At 45.2% G+C, this 15,775-nt stretch overlaps 1 protein-coding gene across 3 annotated transcripts in view; it reads left to right on the plus strand.

Annotated features, from left to right (window-relative positions):
- The first annotated feature begins 8,641 nt into the window (after nt 1-8,641).
- The window catches only part of LOC115571764 (thyroid hormone receptor alpha), a 38,151-nt gene continuing 31,017 nt past the window's right edge, over nt 8,642-15,775 (plus strand). For all 3 annotated transcript variants that reach the window (XM_030401334.1, XM_030401335.1, XM_030401336.1), the window contains exon 1: nt 8,642-8,770. In XM_030401334.1, coding sequence (XP_030257194.1) covers nt 8,715-8,770 — 56 coding nt within the window. In that variant the 5' untranslated portion in view covers nt 8,642-8,714. The remainder of the gene's footprint in view (nt 8,771-15,775) is intronic.

Genomic DNA, 15,775 nt, shown 5'->3' on the forward strand with positions numbered 1-15,775 from the left:
CCCTCCGTCTTGATGAACTGATTTTAAAGCTTTGATACTGGAGGTTGAAGGCTCATGAATGTATAACCAGACAGAGGTATTGTACCTCCCAATATCTGGATAAAGGTCACACAGACGCACCTGAGTTGTCGGACCGACTCACTGAATCTTATGATTTGATCCAAATTTTTCCAATTTGCTCGCGGCTTATCAGCTGTAAGGGAACAGGGCAGATTTACAGAGTGTCTCACACATCGCATTCACACCATATGGAATGGAAGGCTGGGATTGGAAAGACCCATGAGAGGGTAAAAAACACTCTGCATTGACAACATAACACCATGTTAATTAAATGTGGGAGTCTGGCTGGCAGGAGTCGTCTGTGTTTGTTTCCCAGTTCTTCTTCCACCGAGATGTAGACGGAGCTCTATTTTAAAGTCTAAAACTGGAAGTATGACATACTGACGCTCACACACAGAACCGGCCCAGCGTGAGAGTCTGGTCTTCTGGCCGTGGAGCAGCTCCGTCGGTGCAGGTGGGGTCTGAGGGCCTTGTTCAAGGTCACCTCAGCGGTGGTAATGAGGGAGGGGCGAGGGCTTGTTTCCGTGGGCAGATTTATGTTGCCGCTCTGGGGAACGAAGGTCGACCTCGCAGGCAGCTCATTTACCCTCGAAAAATTTACTGATGTACTCGTGATTCCAACTCGGAATAACAGTCGGTCGAGCGTAGGCCACGTTGATGCCTTTTTGGTAGACGTGTGTGTGTATTGCAGCCGTGAAGTGTTTTTAAGACCCAAACACTTAAACTGGTGCAGCGTTTCCCACAGAATGATGGACAGATAAAAAAAAAAAGAAAAGATAAAAGTAGCCTATAAAATGTTTAAATAGGTCGGCAAATATACTTTGGCAGCTTTTGATATGCCTGCCGGCCCACCCAAAGTACTTCATGTGTGTATTAGACAACTTTATTTGCTTTAACTTATGATTCTGAAATGGATGGTGACTGCACAGTGTAATGGCTGTACCAGAAGATCGACACAAAGAAAACACGTCCGCCGGTGCACCATTAAAAACAGAAAGAGGCATCGTTTTACCCAGTTGCTATCCACAAGTAACGGCGGAACAACTGAACTGAACCTTACTGACGGAGGAGGCGAAGGGAGAGTGACGGATTTGCATTCACTCAATGGATTTAGTGTCCCTTTACCACGAGGACTTGAGATGGTTTAAAACCACCGTTGGGTCTGAGACTAAATTTAACTACTTATTAATACATCCGGGTGTTTCACTCCGCCTCCTCATAGTACTGAGATCAGAGTTTCAAGGTAAAACTCCTACTGCATGCTACTAGCGGTAGCCTTGTTGCCAGAGCTCTAAGACCACAGGGAAAAAGTGAGAAAGAGAAACTTTTGAATGTCTGCAGGGTGATTTTCAAACACAGCGGTCCTCCCAAACCTTGGATCAGTTATGCACCGCGTATCCAAGGCTACAAATATGAAAACATGCCCTTCACAGGTGCCTCTCCCTTCGCTGCACACTCTCTGCTAATGGTATCTGTACTGCAACTCACAAACTATCAAAGCGTCTCCGCTCGCGTGAATTCCCGAATATTGTTTCAGTGCCTGTTGTCTTTGATAGTACTCTCAGTTGATTTCTCTCCATCAAAACACAACCCAAACATCCTTGAACTTAATTATTTCTTCCCGGTGTAGAACTTAGTTTCGTAATTTCACACTTGCCTGCTTCTGCACTGAAGAATTCATCCTCCCCCATTTTTCTCTCCTCACTTTTCTGAAGAACAGAGACGGACATCCATCTCTCTGACCTGAAACTTGGGAGAAAAAGAGAGCGGGTCATGTTTAATTAATACCGAGCTTCTCCAGGCATCAACATACATTCACTAGTTATTCTTTTGATGCATTTTAAAGGCTGTATTTCAGAGCGCGCAATTAAAGGTGAGCCGTGCTGGAGGGAAAACGCCAGTTTTTTTGCAGGGCCAATTAAAATTTGGAAGGGAAGGGAATCTAGGTGCATGTGGATGAGCCATGTGAGCTGCAGTGTGTGAGTGTGTGTGTGTGTGAGTGTGTGTGTGTGTGTGTGTGTGTGTGTGTGTGTGTGTGTGTGCGCACTTCAAAGGAGACACTATTGTATAGAATCTGAGAACTTCTTGGAATTCAGTTTCAAATAAAATGTCAGACTTTCTCAAGTCAACCTGCAAACCACTAATTTGATGTAACTCTAAGTGTCGAGATGCTGTCTTGTGCAGCGTCTGTAGTCCTCTGCTTCTATACTGCTGTATGCATCTTTGTTGATATCAACTAAAAAGCAAATTCTGCCCATTCGGAAGTGTTTTACTTCATATTTCATGACCTTTTTAAAGTCTCCGCTCACCAGTTTCATCCAGATATGGCTGAATGAATTCTGTGTGGCTTCAAAGCTCCTCCAGATTTAGATGGCTTGAGCTAGAAACGGTGAAACGACGAGTGTTTGTTACATCGTGATGGACAGGTGGACATGTGAGAAGTGGATTGTGCTGCTGAAGTGTTTTGACATGTCTCAATGGATGGATGGCATTTTTGGGGCATCGAAGCCAGACGAGAGAAGCGAGACGGCAGGAAGAGGTATCTGATGTCGCCATCTTGGTGTTGTTCCTGCAACATTGTGATTAATGTATCTCTGGGACCAGCAACACAGTTTCTTTTCAGTTTTCTGTCGCTGTTTGGTTGGGTAGGGAACTAAAATACTAGGTTACCGTAGGGAATGTAGGTATTTCGTTAGCCTTAAGAGACTAAAATACTTGGTTAGGGTTAGGCTACTTCAAATAACTGGTTCAGTTTAGAGAATATACATCCTTGGTATGCCTAAAGAGACTAAAATACTAGGTTAGGGTTACGAAATGTAGGTATTTGGTTAGCCTTAAGAGACTAAAATACTTGGTTAGGGTTAGGCTACTTCAATAACTGGGTCAGTTTAGGGAATTTACATCCTTGGTATGCCTAAGGAGACTAAAATACTTGGTTAGGGTTACGAAATGTAGGTATTTGGTTAGCCTTAAGAGACAAAAATACTTGGTTAGAGTTAGGCTTCTTCAATAACTGGTTCAGTTTAGGGAATTTACATCCTTAGAATGCCTAAGTAGACTAAAATACTTGGTTAGGTTTAGAAAAACATGTCATGGGTTTAAATAAACCTTTTCATAGTGATCACGCAGGATCAACATCCGATAGAAGCCCGTGGCAGAATGCAAAACTCTGAACAACAACCTAGGCCGCCCACAGCAGCTGTTTTTCTGCCAGTGAGGAAACCATTTCCAGCATAAAGTGGACCAGTGTTTGTCGATGGATTTTAGAGGCTTCATGGTGCCTGAGCTGTTTAAGGCACATGCCTTGTAACTACATGCCGGGATTAACCCAGGCCCCATTCCATTAAGAGTCCCAGTTGGTTATGTCGGTGAGCGAGCGAGCGTGCGCAGAGCTTGAGCGATTGGAACTGGCTCTCCTAACTGGAATGCGGCCATCATTAGTGCTCCCACCTGGGCCGTTCCTGCTTTGTAAAGTCAAAATGTCTGCCGTGAAAAAAGGGGGTCTATTGGATCCAGCTGGGGCTCTTTGTCGTACATCATCCCTACCGGTCCCACCTTTCCCGTCTCCTTCTCCACCGTCTTCTATATCACGTTTCGGCTGCCGTTGGAAGGTGACCTCAGAACACGTCCCGCTGAAGCAGCAATTAATGAATCACATGTTATTATATGTGATTTGTTTCCTCATACGTTCGCAGCATGAGCTGGATTGTCCACATTTTTATTGCTCAACAATGTGCGCAGGGCCATAAATGGTTTCTTAATAAATCCGTAACTGATACTGTGGAAATCCCAGACATTTATCTATATATGTACATTCGTGCTCGAAAACAGCTGAACGCCCTAAATCTGCTATTTGACACTCCCTGTTCTCTTCCTGTTATTTGTCTTCCAGCTCTGATAAGTGGGTTTATTTTGTCTTCGTTCCAGCAGGGACCTAAATCAAGTGTTTCTTTTACCTTTCATCAACTTTACCTCAATATCCCCCTCCGCAAAATACTGCACATACTCTCTCAATCTCACCCTCTGTTTTTTTCTTTCTTTACTCCCTTTTTCTCCCTCGCTCTCCCTCCTTATCTCCCCTCATTCTCACCATCTTTCCTCAGCTCAAGTATGCTATGTACCCAAATACCCCAGACCACTTGACAAACTGTATTTTCGTGGCCTGACCTTGTTATAGAGGATATTTATATGAGCATAACATCCTGGGTGGGAGCAAAAGGGGTGAGCGAGTACGTACAAGGACACGGTAATTTAGAGGGCAACTATAAGGCCCACGAAGAGAGGGGAGGTTTGTTAAAAAGATTTATCAGACTACTTTCCTTCTTTGTTATTGAGGCACCTTGTTACGTGTCCTGAGTTTTGACAGTCTGGTTATTTTCCATCACAGCAACCTGACCCATGGAAGAGAGCAAGCAAGTGCAACTGGATTTATGTTGTCTGGTAATTACCTTTTTTTTTTTTATTGGGAAAGACCAAATCGAAAGTAGCTTGGGATCATGGCAGTTGTTGTCCTCATTGTCGAGCAGCCACCCTTGCTGATGTAAATCTATCTGATGTGACTTAGAAATGTTCTTAATGTTCCCCGCTCCCGGAAGTTATAGCCAGAGGCATCGAATTAAAACTGTAAGAACACAGCTCAATAAAATGAAACAAATGTCGTTTTTAGACATTTTAAAGAGGAAATGTCACTCGTTTTATATCTAAATCTCTCCTGTCATAATGAGTGTGAAAAATAAATCCCTCCAAGCACAATCTGGATTATATTAAAGGTCAAGGGGCAAGAAAAATAGTCAAACGCTTGTTTTTATGCTCAATAATCACAGATGTCATGCTGGGACATTTAATTCTTCCAGGAAAGGTGGAAACCCTGATTAATGCCGCGGTTCGCAACGCTCGGCTGTCTGGCCTCAACTCAGAGAAGAGGGCGGAAGTAGTTCCTGATTGAGATGTGAGACAGTTTTACAGCTGTAGTTAATCTCTGAAAGGATGCGTCTTCCCAGTATTTTATTCGTGGTGCTCAACCAAAGTCTTATATTCTGACTTCTGAATACCCAGGTGTCTAAAGGTAACACACAATGTTCTAATGACTAAGCCGGTATGTTTATTGGTTGACGCGGCCAGAATAAATGATCAAATCAAGAATCTGGAGAATCTTGACACCCCTGGTAGTTGCACCCATCATGCTGGCTTCCTCTTTACTCCCGTACTCAACCAACCAACCAACACGCCAGCCTGTTAGAAAGAAGGGGGGAAATATCTTACGTCAACATCGATGCTACGCAAGGTTATAGCGGGCTCCAATCAGTAGCACGCCATTAATCTGACAGCACGACTCCTTTAGAACCGCCGGTCCTCGGAGGTCAGTGAACTGCACCCTTGGGAAACAACCAATCCAGACACTTGAAGCCTAGACAGTTTCCACAAATACGACCATAAACTGTTTTAAAAATGGAAAAATATGTACAGCAGCTGCAGTATGCTCGTTTATGTTTCCTTGCATAAAAAAAAAAATGTGGAGGAGATTTGTGTGCCTACCCCGGCCCGCCGTGACCGCACCGCCCGGCTATTCCGGGTCTGAGAGATGAAGATGAATAGAGCGAGATGAGCCCTCGGGGTCGTAAGAGATGTTTTTCTCACTCATAGTTACATATTTCTTTGAATGAGGTCGGACATGTGCTCGTTTACTCGCTGATACTCGGAGCTAATTTTCAGCTGCTTATCCAACAATAGGCCCCCTTCTCTCGCCCGTCACCGCGGCCCCGGCGCCATAAACAACCCACTGTTTGTGCCAGCGAGCACAAACAGCAGCAGCACTGACGCTAGCGCCACTTGTAGCGACAGTCGATGTGATAGAGAGACGGCGTTGATAAAGCACACTCCATTAGTGGCAGGGCCTCGGGGGTTGTGCCATTACTGTGCTCTTCACCAAAGTTGGTCCTCGTAGGGCCAACTCAGCTTCATTACGACAGAGTGTTTGTGTGCGTGCTGTGTTGAAGTGCAACGGTTTGAATGAGGGTTCTTGATTTTTCCTTTCAGTAGACACATAATAGATAGGTGTGCGGCTGCAGAGGCGGCTGTTTGCAATTTGTTTGAGGCGCTAACCGGCTGACATCGGAGCAGTGAGTGAAAACACTATAAGAGACTTCAGCAACACACCCTGGTGTCCATTAAGCTACGTTTTTTTTTCTTTTCTTGACCTCTTGATGATGAAATATTTTGCTTTTTTTTAAAAGCTCAATAAAAGCTTTATAACACTGTTAAACCGCTGTAGATCCAGCCACTCTGCAGTGACACGCAGCGGCTCCACTGATTCATAAACTCAACAGGATAAAGAAGGTGTTAAGCTGATGCATTTGAGCAACTTGGCCTGTAAACTCATGAACCTTTTCTGTTTATTTAACCTTTATTTAAGTAGAAACATTCCCATTGAGATTAAAAATGTCTTTAACAAGGGAGCCTTGGCCACAACAAACAAGCATGAGACTTAAAAACGAACAGCAAAGTACGTCAAGATATAGAGAAAAATATTGTTTCTGAATATTTGGACCCGTTCAGTACTCATGTTCCACAGTACCGACACTGATACCAGCTGTGCTGTTCCCGCCTCCTCCCACTGCGCCTCAATTACCTTAAATGCTTTTGCTCTGAACACACAGTACACACACCTCGTTGTATTTATCTTTTCATAAACATAAAAAACATTTTTTCCCCCGTATTGTCGAACATGGTATGTATTATCAAGGTGTTGCATCGAGGTTAGCAGCTCCAGTAGTGACAACACTACAGTAACCTTTATTTAAGGGCTGCAAACAGAGCTACGATGATTATCCAGTTAACCAGGAAGAAAATGAATCACTTCAGCTTTTTGATGTATTTGTTTTTGTCATTTTTCATGTAAAAATGTCCAAATTTACATGTTCAAGCTCCTTAAATGTGAAGATTTGCTGCTTTTCTTTGTCATTTATGACAGTAAATGAGGAGTCTTTGGGTTTTGGTCTGTTGGTTGGACAAAAGAAGCAGTTTGTAGACATCACTGTGGACTCCAGGTCATTTTAACAAGCATTTTTCTCAAATTTTCTGGCACTTTATAAACAAATAATTGACGGATTTATCAGTCACGAAACATTGCGGCCCTGCGTCCCGCTGGAAAATTGTTTACCGACTGAAACCACGTGACGTGCACTGAAGCTGGCTCAGAGAGAGAAAAATTCCTTCGAGTCACACACCAAGTTAAGACTGGATACGGTGGCCTGGAGGGTCAGAGGGGAGGAGGGGGGACTGTCGCCGCCGTCTGCTACCGCTAAAACTGGATGTTTCCTGGAAGCCTGTTTACTGAATGTCACCTCTTATGCAGGGGTTAAGTAGCATTAGGATGTGCAGCTGAATCTGCGTGAAAGACTGCGTGTGTGTGTGTGTGGGGGAGTAAATTCAGAGGGTCCTGATCCATTAGCCCCTGCCTCCCTTCCTCTGTTGTCCAAGGAAGGCTTTATTCTTTTCCTCCGCTAATCCCCGGCTCAATGCCTTTTCTAATCCGCAACAGTGGGATACGAGGGCATGAGAATGTCCTTAGACATGACTGATATTATTATTGCTTTTACTGCTAATAGAGAGATTACCGGCTGCATTGAAAACAGCCTTCCTCCGCAGGAAAATGAGCAATTTGTCACCGACAGAATACGTTGTTGCAGAAGGAGGAGACCCGTCGAGAGACGCCGTCAGACGGCGTCACAAAGATGAAAACAAGATCTGCACCTACATATACAAAACAGTGTGACTGCCTTTGAAAGATGGAGCTTACATAGACTCAGAAGTGTGTTCGCTGGTGTGAATGCAGTTCAACAATGTGCAAAGGGTTTTATTTTCATTAGTAATCGGCCTCCTGGAGCCACTGACCGCGTCGGATGGTCGATACGAGAGTATTCTTCGTCCTCTGTCGTCCGTCTCGTCACATTTTACGCCCGTGATGATGTCGTTACGTCACGTGCTGTGCAAAACAACGTGGCGGGAGGGGAGCAGAGTTTGTGTCTGGATCTGTAGGAGTCGTTTTGTTATTAAGATAAGTGAGATTTTAAGAGATAAGAAGCATTTGAAGAAGGACTTGACTGGCGGAGTTCAAAGGGTTTGAACCGCCAATTATTTTCTCAATTACACCATTAATAGTGAGAAACCAGGATCAAAACAGTTCATCTTGTGGCATTCTCGCCTTTAAAACGGCGTAAACTTCACGGTTGCCGGTTTTGTGCCGATGATGGAGTGGTCTGCGCTCCAGAGACTGTGTCATCTAACTGTGTCCTTTTCTTCTCTTGCAGGCTGGATCACACTCCACCCTCCGTACCCCTGAGACTGACACCCACCTCCAGCCCCGGCCCCCCCCAAAGCGTCTGCAGATTTACCTCAACAGAACACCTCTGACATCTTCCTCATCTTGCGGCGTCGCACCCGAGCCGCACCGCACCGACCTCACAAAAGGGGGGCAAGTCCCTTTCTAGAGACCTCAACCCCACCCCGGCCCCGCTTCCTCCCTAATGCTCAGGGACGGGACCCTGTCATGTTTCACTGACTGAACCCTCCCGACCGGCGAATGACAAGTGTGCATCCGAGGGTGGGGCTTGCCTCAGTCTCTCATGATTGGCTGCTGGATGGAATTAAGGTGAATGGAACTCGTTCCGACGGAGCAGGACCCTAGCCCATCAGAGGGAGAAGAGAAACGGTGAGTGCGGCGCTGCTCTCGGCCCGTCTGTACGGCCTTTAATCAGCTCCTCCTTTAGGTTGTCTCCCCTGATGTAAACACAGCGCTGACATGAAGCAGACGCGTCCTCTCTGCTGCGTGCTGACGCTGTTCTATATGGACGAGGTGATCCGAGGACATCCAGAAGGGAAATCTTTATTTTTTCAAGCCTCTCCTTTATCATCCAAATCTTTCTCATGGCGCTCTTGTTTTCACATCTCTGGGCCGTTTTGTCTGAACATCGTAGCCCCCTCTTCCCCCTCCCCGCCGCCGCCGCTCTCTTCCTCTCGTCTGGATTGTTTTCCAGAGCGCTGAGCCTATAGCTACATCTGACCCCGGCGCTCCTCCCTCCCTCTGTTCATGTCTTGAGGAGCAGAGCCAGTCAGACCAGCCCGAACACAAACAAACACGGCGCTGTTTAAGCCCCTTCTCATTAATGAAAACATAATATTAGCAGAATGGAGCCGCGCAGCTCTCGAAAAGTGCCGTCGCTGGAGGAAGGGGGCCCTCTGGGTGAAGGACGGATCGTCAGTCGGCTTCAGCTGCGAGGAAAAGTTCAGTTAGACGAAAAAACAAAGAGTGAAGTTGTTGAGTTTGTCTCCAGTCTGAGTGGTGTAGGAAGGTCACAGCAGCTTCTGTTTAATCACATCAGGTTTTCTAATCAAGAACACATTGCAAGGAGCATTTAACAGAAAGCTTATTTACGTTGCTGTAGATAAATATTCCTTTTGCTAATGAAATAATTGAAACATTAAGCGTCGTTCTGGCATTCAAATAAATGTTTTACAGCTGTACTGACTGCTGTCTGAGGACGGGCGTGCCCAAACTTTTTGCCTTGAAGGGCTGAAACTCAAACTTATCGGTGGGCCACGAGCCAAAGCTAACACCTGCTGCTTTAAGTTCTTGAGACACAAAACGTGAATTGGATCCCACGTCTCCTTAATTGAGCGACTTCTGCCGCTTTTTCCGCCCTCGCTTTTGGCCCACGCTGTCTTGCTCTGCCATGATATACCGAACCACAACCGAGATGGATCCTGTCTGGAGAAGGTTCATCTTTAACATGTGTTTATTGATTTTGAGAGAGCGAGAGAGATAAAGGAAGACAACAGACGAACATTTGAATTATCACGGAGGTTGCAGGGGATTAACATGTGACACAACGACACGGTTGGCCTGCCGATATTTTAAATCGGACTAAAGACAGGTTGCCAGATTATCTGAAAAAGCCTAGTTTCTCTAGTTTGTCTCTCAAAGCGAGCCCACCCCGTGTCACGACTGCGAGACTCACGTATGTGCATCTCTGTGTGATCAGCTCTCAGCACTTTTGTAGCTTCGTACTGTCTTTCTATTGCAGATATCGGTTTTATTTTACTGTTTCATCGCGGTCGCCTTCAACCGTTTCCAGGAGTCTTCACTGAACCCTTCCTGATTAGTGCTGCTTGGTTTTTTGAATCGATTTTAAAGGCCCAGTTTGGAAGAAAGTCGATTGTTGAGTCTCATTCCCAACAAGCCACATACTGACACTGACAGCTTTAACGAGCTGGGAATGAGACTAGAAAAATCAACGTTCTTAAAGATGGCACTATATCAATAACATTAACATATAACTTCTACTTATTTACTATAGAAATGGAGTCTTATGCTGGCCAGCAGCACAAACAGACGCTCTGACCTCTCTTTTGGCAGCCCTGCTTACAGACATATAGTACATACTGCTTTCTTGGCAGTAAGAGGATAAGAGCTGCATGTGAAGGCAACACTAGACACACACCATTAATGCCATGTGTTTAAATTGGACTCCTGAACTTAATGACACTTAAATGTGTTCTATGCATCTACCTATTTAAAGCTATATAGGAATCAATCTGCTGCTGTAACACGTCAGCAGCCGTGGAGGTGAAGCGCGGCACACGTGTTGCGGTGGGGTTAGCTCAGGTGGCTGAGGAGGGACCTTGAATATTTTCGAGCCGTGTGTCGCAATCCCGTTTTATCACCATGTGAAGAGACTAGCATGCCGCCTAGAATGAAGCATCAGATTCTCCCTGCGCGCCGTCTCCATGTGCCGCGTTGCAAACTCGCTTCAAGAGAGTCGATCCGGTGGAGCCTGCGCAGATTCCTCAGCTAACATGGGCACCTGTCGGGGGATTAACAGCTCTGCTGCCGGGGGGGGGGGGGACAGGGACAGTTGTTACGGTCATGGATGTAGGATCCGTTTCCCCTTGACATGTCGGGGGGTGGGCGTTCTATATATCTCTGCTTGTGTTGGAGCACCTGTACTGAGTGCCGGCTGCAGCACTTTGCACCTCACAGGCGACTTAAAACACAAGGACTGAAGCTCTCGGGGCTTCAGACTGAGGCACTGATGTGTTCAGGATGACGGTGGATGCTATTAAATCTCCGTCAGCCCCTCCCCCTCTGCATGTTGACAGCCTGTTGTTGCTATGGTTACCAGCCTGCAGACGGAGAATGGAACGCCTGCACCTACGGGTGGAGGAATGTTTGATACGTGGTCGGGACATTTTTTTAAACATACACGTGAAAGATTCTCTCATCAAAATATAGTTGTGTTCGACGCACTTTTCTTGAGGTTTCACGTGCTTGCTCGAGCCGGAATGTTTTTCGCTGCGAGAGTTTGCTTCACATATTTGCCTCGTTAAAATTCATAAATTGTTGTGCGCTCTGTCGCGCCGGATTTGGTTCAAGCGTAGATGTGTAGTTTTGCGGCTTGCGTCACTCGCGCTCACACATCACCGCGGCTGATGCAAGGCCGCTTGCACTGTGTTGCATTAACAGCGATGAAGGCTCGGCCTCGCCGCGTCCAGGAATCTTTGTTGTTGACGCGCTTCAAGGGGCCTGTTTTCATCCACTGATCTGAGAGCCTCCGGTCGAACACGAGAGCCGAAAAGATCACAGTGCTGTTTTTTTTTTTGTTTTTTTCTCAGGCGGTTGGTGCAGTTGGTGCTGTCAAGATAAGCTCAGAGACAATCGTAGTGATTTAATGACTCTTGCGCAACTTTATTGCTCCTTTGCGTCGTTCTTCTAACCTGTTCGACTGGGCGCCGCTGTGGGATTTCATGTTCACCACAGGTGTGAGCTGCTTCGCTCAGCTGTGACTAGCAGGAGACGTGTGATCGTGACTCCTTGTAGCGTATCTGTACCGGGGAGCACAGTCAAACCCGCACAGATCAATCTCAGGCCGTGACTGATCAATATTTTTTACCGTGGATTAATCTGACAATGTATTTTGATGATTAACAGATGAATCTTTTATTGTATACAATATATTTTTATCGTCGCAGCAAATCCTCACATTTAAGAAGCTGGAAACGGCAAATATTTGATATGTTTGCTTGAAAAATGACACAGTAAACCAGATAATATGAACGGGGACAGGAGTAATGGCCAAATTCAAACATCTGTGTCAGACGAGAATTGGATGCATCCCTAATGTATTCAGTTTACCACTTAATTTTTTAGTAATTTCCCATAATAAAAGTACAGAAACTTGAAGAATGATGTTCCTCTGACACTGATATTAGCCGTCCATCGGGGTTAATGTGTCAGAGCGGCGTCACAAGAAAATATATGCAACCAAAAGTAGTGGTAGGAAAATCAAAAATAATTGAAATAAGAGAATAAACTAAACAAACGCAGCAGCAAAACAATTAGCACAGAGAGCTAAATGACTATAAACACAAATTAAAGCGAGACTATAACCAAAACAAAGCTGAATTAAAACAAGCGCACTAATCAGAGAACGTTTTAGGCAATCTGAGAAATGAAGTACAGCTTCACCTCCTGCAGTCGGAGGCAGAATCCCTCTGGAACGCGTGTTTCTCTTCATCTGAGATAAACTGTCATCATGAGAAATAAATGATGAGTTCGAAAACACTGTGAAATATTCGCACCTCGACACACTTTGGGAGAAAATACGATCCTTTTTCCCCGAGCCGTGCATGAATCTAAAAATGTGTTAATACTTTTGTTTTCTTGACCTCCTGGGACATAAACGTCAAGCCTCCCTGTTTCCTCCTCGCTGACTTTAACACCCACCGCAGCTCACGTGTCCGCGTGGATCAGATTCACCCCCTCGCCGTGCTGCAGCGCGGTACGTCTGCAGTAAACACGCTCTTCCTTCCCGTACATACATGATGACAGGATGTCCTGCCATGCCCCCTGTTAAAGGCACTGCTAATTGCTCCGTTGCTATGGATTTTATGACTTGTTACATCACTGCTTCTATGTCCTCGTGAGAATTGAATTATACTAAGTGGGGCTTTGATACTCTCTAAATGCCAACAGGGTGAATAGAGAGGGAGTTACTGTACATAACCGGTTATTTCTGCCAGGTGATGAAGGTGTTTTGTTGAGCTGACATTTGCTCCAACAGTATATGGGTGTGCCTACATAGGATGTGTTCAATGTATACATACAACTGCTGAACCTGTTAACCCGAGCAAAAACCCGTCTCAGTGATGGACTAGTTTTTGTTGACTGAAAGCTGATCATGAGTTGAGTGTTTCAGAGACGGAACGGAGACGACTTTCACACATTTATGTCCCTCGACCTCATCCGAACCACTGCGACCTGAGTTACCGCGGTGATGTAAAGTACTAAAACCCCCAAAATTCAGCTTTCCAATAATGTGAGAGGGAGGCAGGCTCGTACCGACTGGATTTTGTGTGTGTGTGTGTGTGTGAGTGTGTGTGTGAGTGTAACCGGAGTCGGCGCGCACCTCGGCTGATCAGAGTAACCGACCGAAACAGCTGTCGGTTTCACCGCCGTCCTGCAGGGATCTCAACATTAACCGGAGACTGTCGGCTTTCAAGAAAAGGAGGAAAGTGCATTTGTGTCGACTTTAGGTGACAGATTTGAGCTATTTCAAGTGAATACTGGGTTTCCTGACGTCTTAAAGCACCTAAGAGGAAGAAGTAGCAGAGGAATCTTTATTTATATCACATATCATATGATGTACATGTTGACACTGCTACTCTGTATTTAACCCATCCTGAGGGAGCGGTGGGCGGCCGGCGTGCAGCACCCGGGGACCAGTGCCTTGCTCAAGGGGCCATTTCACTGTAAAATCAATGTGGAGAGCAGCAAAAAATAACTTGACTTTTCCCAGATCTTACAGTTTTATTCGATCCCAAGTACACTTCTCAAACAAGTTTCAGTCGGGCTCATCTTCTTTAGCTTTTTACAGTTGTCTCTACGCAGATATTAGAATGGTAATGGTCCACAATGATGTATGATTTAGAGCCCAACACACACTGGATGGTTGGATTATTGGATTATTGGATTATTGGGGCCGATGCTGATGATCAGGAAGCAAGACAACTCTAATATCGATGTTCTTTATGTTTAGAGTATACGCATAAACACACATTTCTTTGCGTGTGATCCCTCGAATGTGATTATGTAACGGAAGCGTCTTTCCTCTTCATAACGAGCAGATAAAGTCTGTAACTCATCCAAGTGTCGCACGGTTAAAGCAAACGTATGCAAAGAAAGACGAGATAAAAGAAATGTCAGTAAGATAACGTGTGTATTCAGTGTCCGTGATCGGACTCGTGTTGTCACGTGCGCTCACGTGCATGGTTGTAGTTAGTGCATCATCCCGTATGTTAAAACTGGAATCCTCACTGGTGGAAATAGTTCAGGAAAGTATAGATTAGAATTTATAGATGCGAAAACCCATCACATTCACAGAGGAGATTGTGAAATAAAAGCAGCTAATCACAGGCTTCGCTGCAGAGATTCAGTCTTTATTTAGGCTCTGCAGCACAGCGTGTACCGGGCTGCATGTATGTGGAGGATTTAGCTCCATGTTTATTATTGGTTATGTGTGGTTTGCTGTACACTTGTGTATTTGGACAGAGGGAGTTGTCTTGCTTTCACTCAGTGGCATGCTATATCCCCCTCCAGCTCCAGCCTGTAATTTAGACAGTGGCGGGACACATGAGGGAACAAAGTGTCCATTAGCTGGATGTATAGGACGAGACGGTTCCAGCTATAGGACTGTAGCATGCACGCTGAACAATAGGCCACTGTGGCCCATTAAACGTGGGACAGGGGGCCTCATTCAGATGCTGTTATGGATATAAATCTCCGGGCCACTCTGAGTGTCTTTGTATTGTTCTGGCTGTTCAAGGAGCACGATGCTTCAAAGCAGGTGCTTCTCAGCCCTGCGTTACTGATGCAAAGGGGTCGATCCAGACAATTAACAATACACATTTTTTTTTTTTCTCACTTGACCTTCTCACCCTGCAATTAGCAATTAGCTCATCTCGACATCCCGGAGCCCAAAGTAACGCTTCGAATCGCTTGTTTTGACCAAACCAGCAGTCCAAAACACAAAGACTCTTCACTCAGTATTACAAACGACAGATTAAAGAAGCAAACCCTCACAGAAGGAGCTGAAACCAGCGAATGTTTGACAGTTTGACACAACTAATTGTTGTGGTGGTGCCCCAGCTCCCTCGAGTGGTACAGGGGAGAGAAGAGAAGATTTAAAGATCAGTAATACAAGCAAAAGACTGAAGAAACTAAAAGTACTCACACTGGAAATGTGATTGACGATAAGTTGGGTGTTTCCCGTGATATTGTCGTTCCGTTCTGCTGTGTAGGCTCCATCATCCATGATTAGTTAGGAGGTAAACTCAAACTGCCATGTGGAGTTATCCTCACAAGCACCACAGAGGAGGTGTGTTGCTGAATCTCTCTCTAACTTTGTGTAGATATGTTTTTATATTTAACATGAATCGGTCTAAAAACTACTCTTCTCTGTTTGTGTAACTTTGAGTTTAAACTCAATCCGAACCATTTCTGCTGTTTGCCTGTTTTGCCCCGTCATGCCGACCTGCCGCCGTGTTGTGTCTTGTCTGACTTGTTTTGCTTCATCACGCTTGATAAAAAAAAAAAAAAAAGATTAGGAAACATATACAATAACGCCGACGTAATCCTTTAAGTGCATCAAAACTCGGGGCA

Source organism: Sparus aurata, chromosome 20, assembly GCF_900880675.1.
Source record: "Sparus aurata chromosome 20, fSpaAur1.1, whole genome shotgun sequence".
NCBI lineage: Eukaryota > Metazoa > Chordata > Actinopteri > Spariformes > Sparidae > Sparus > Sparus aurata.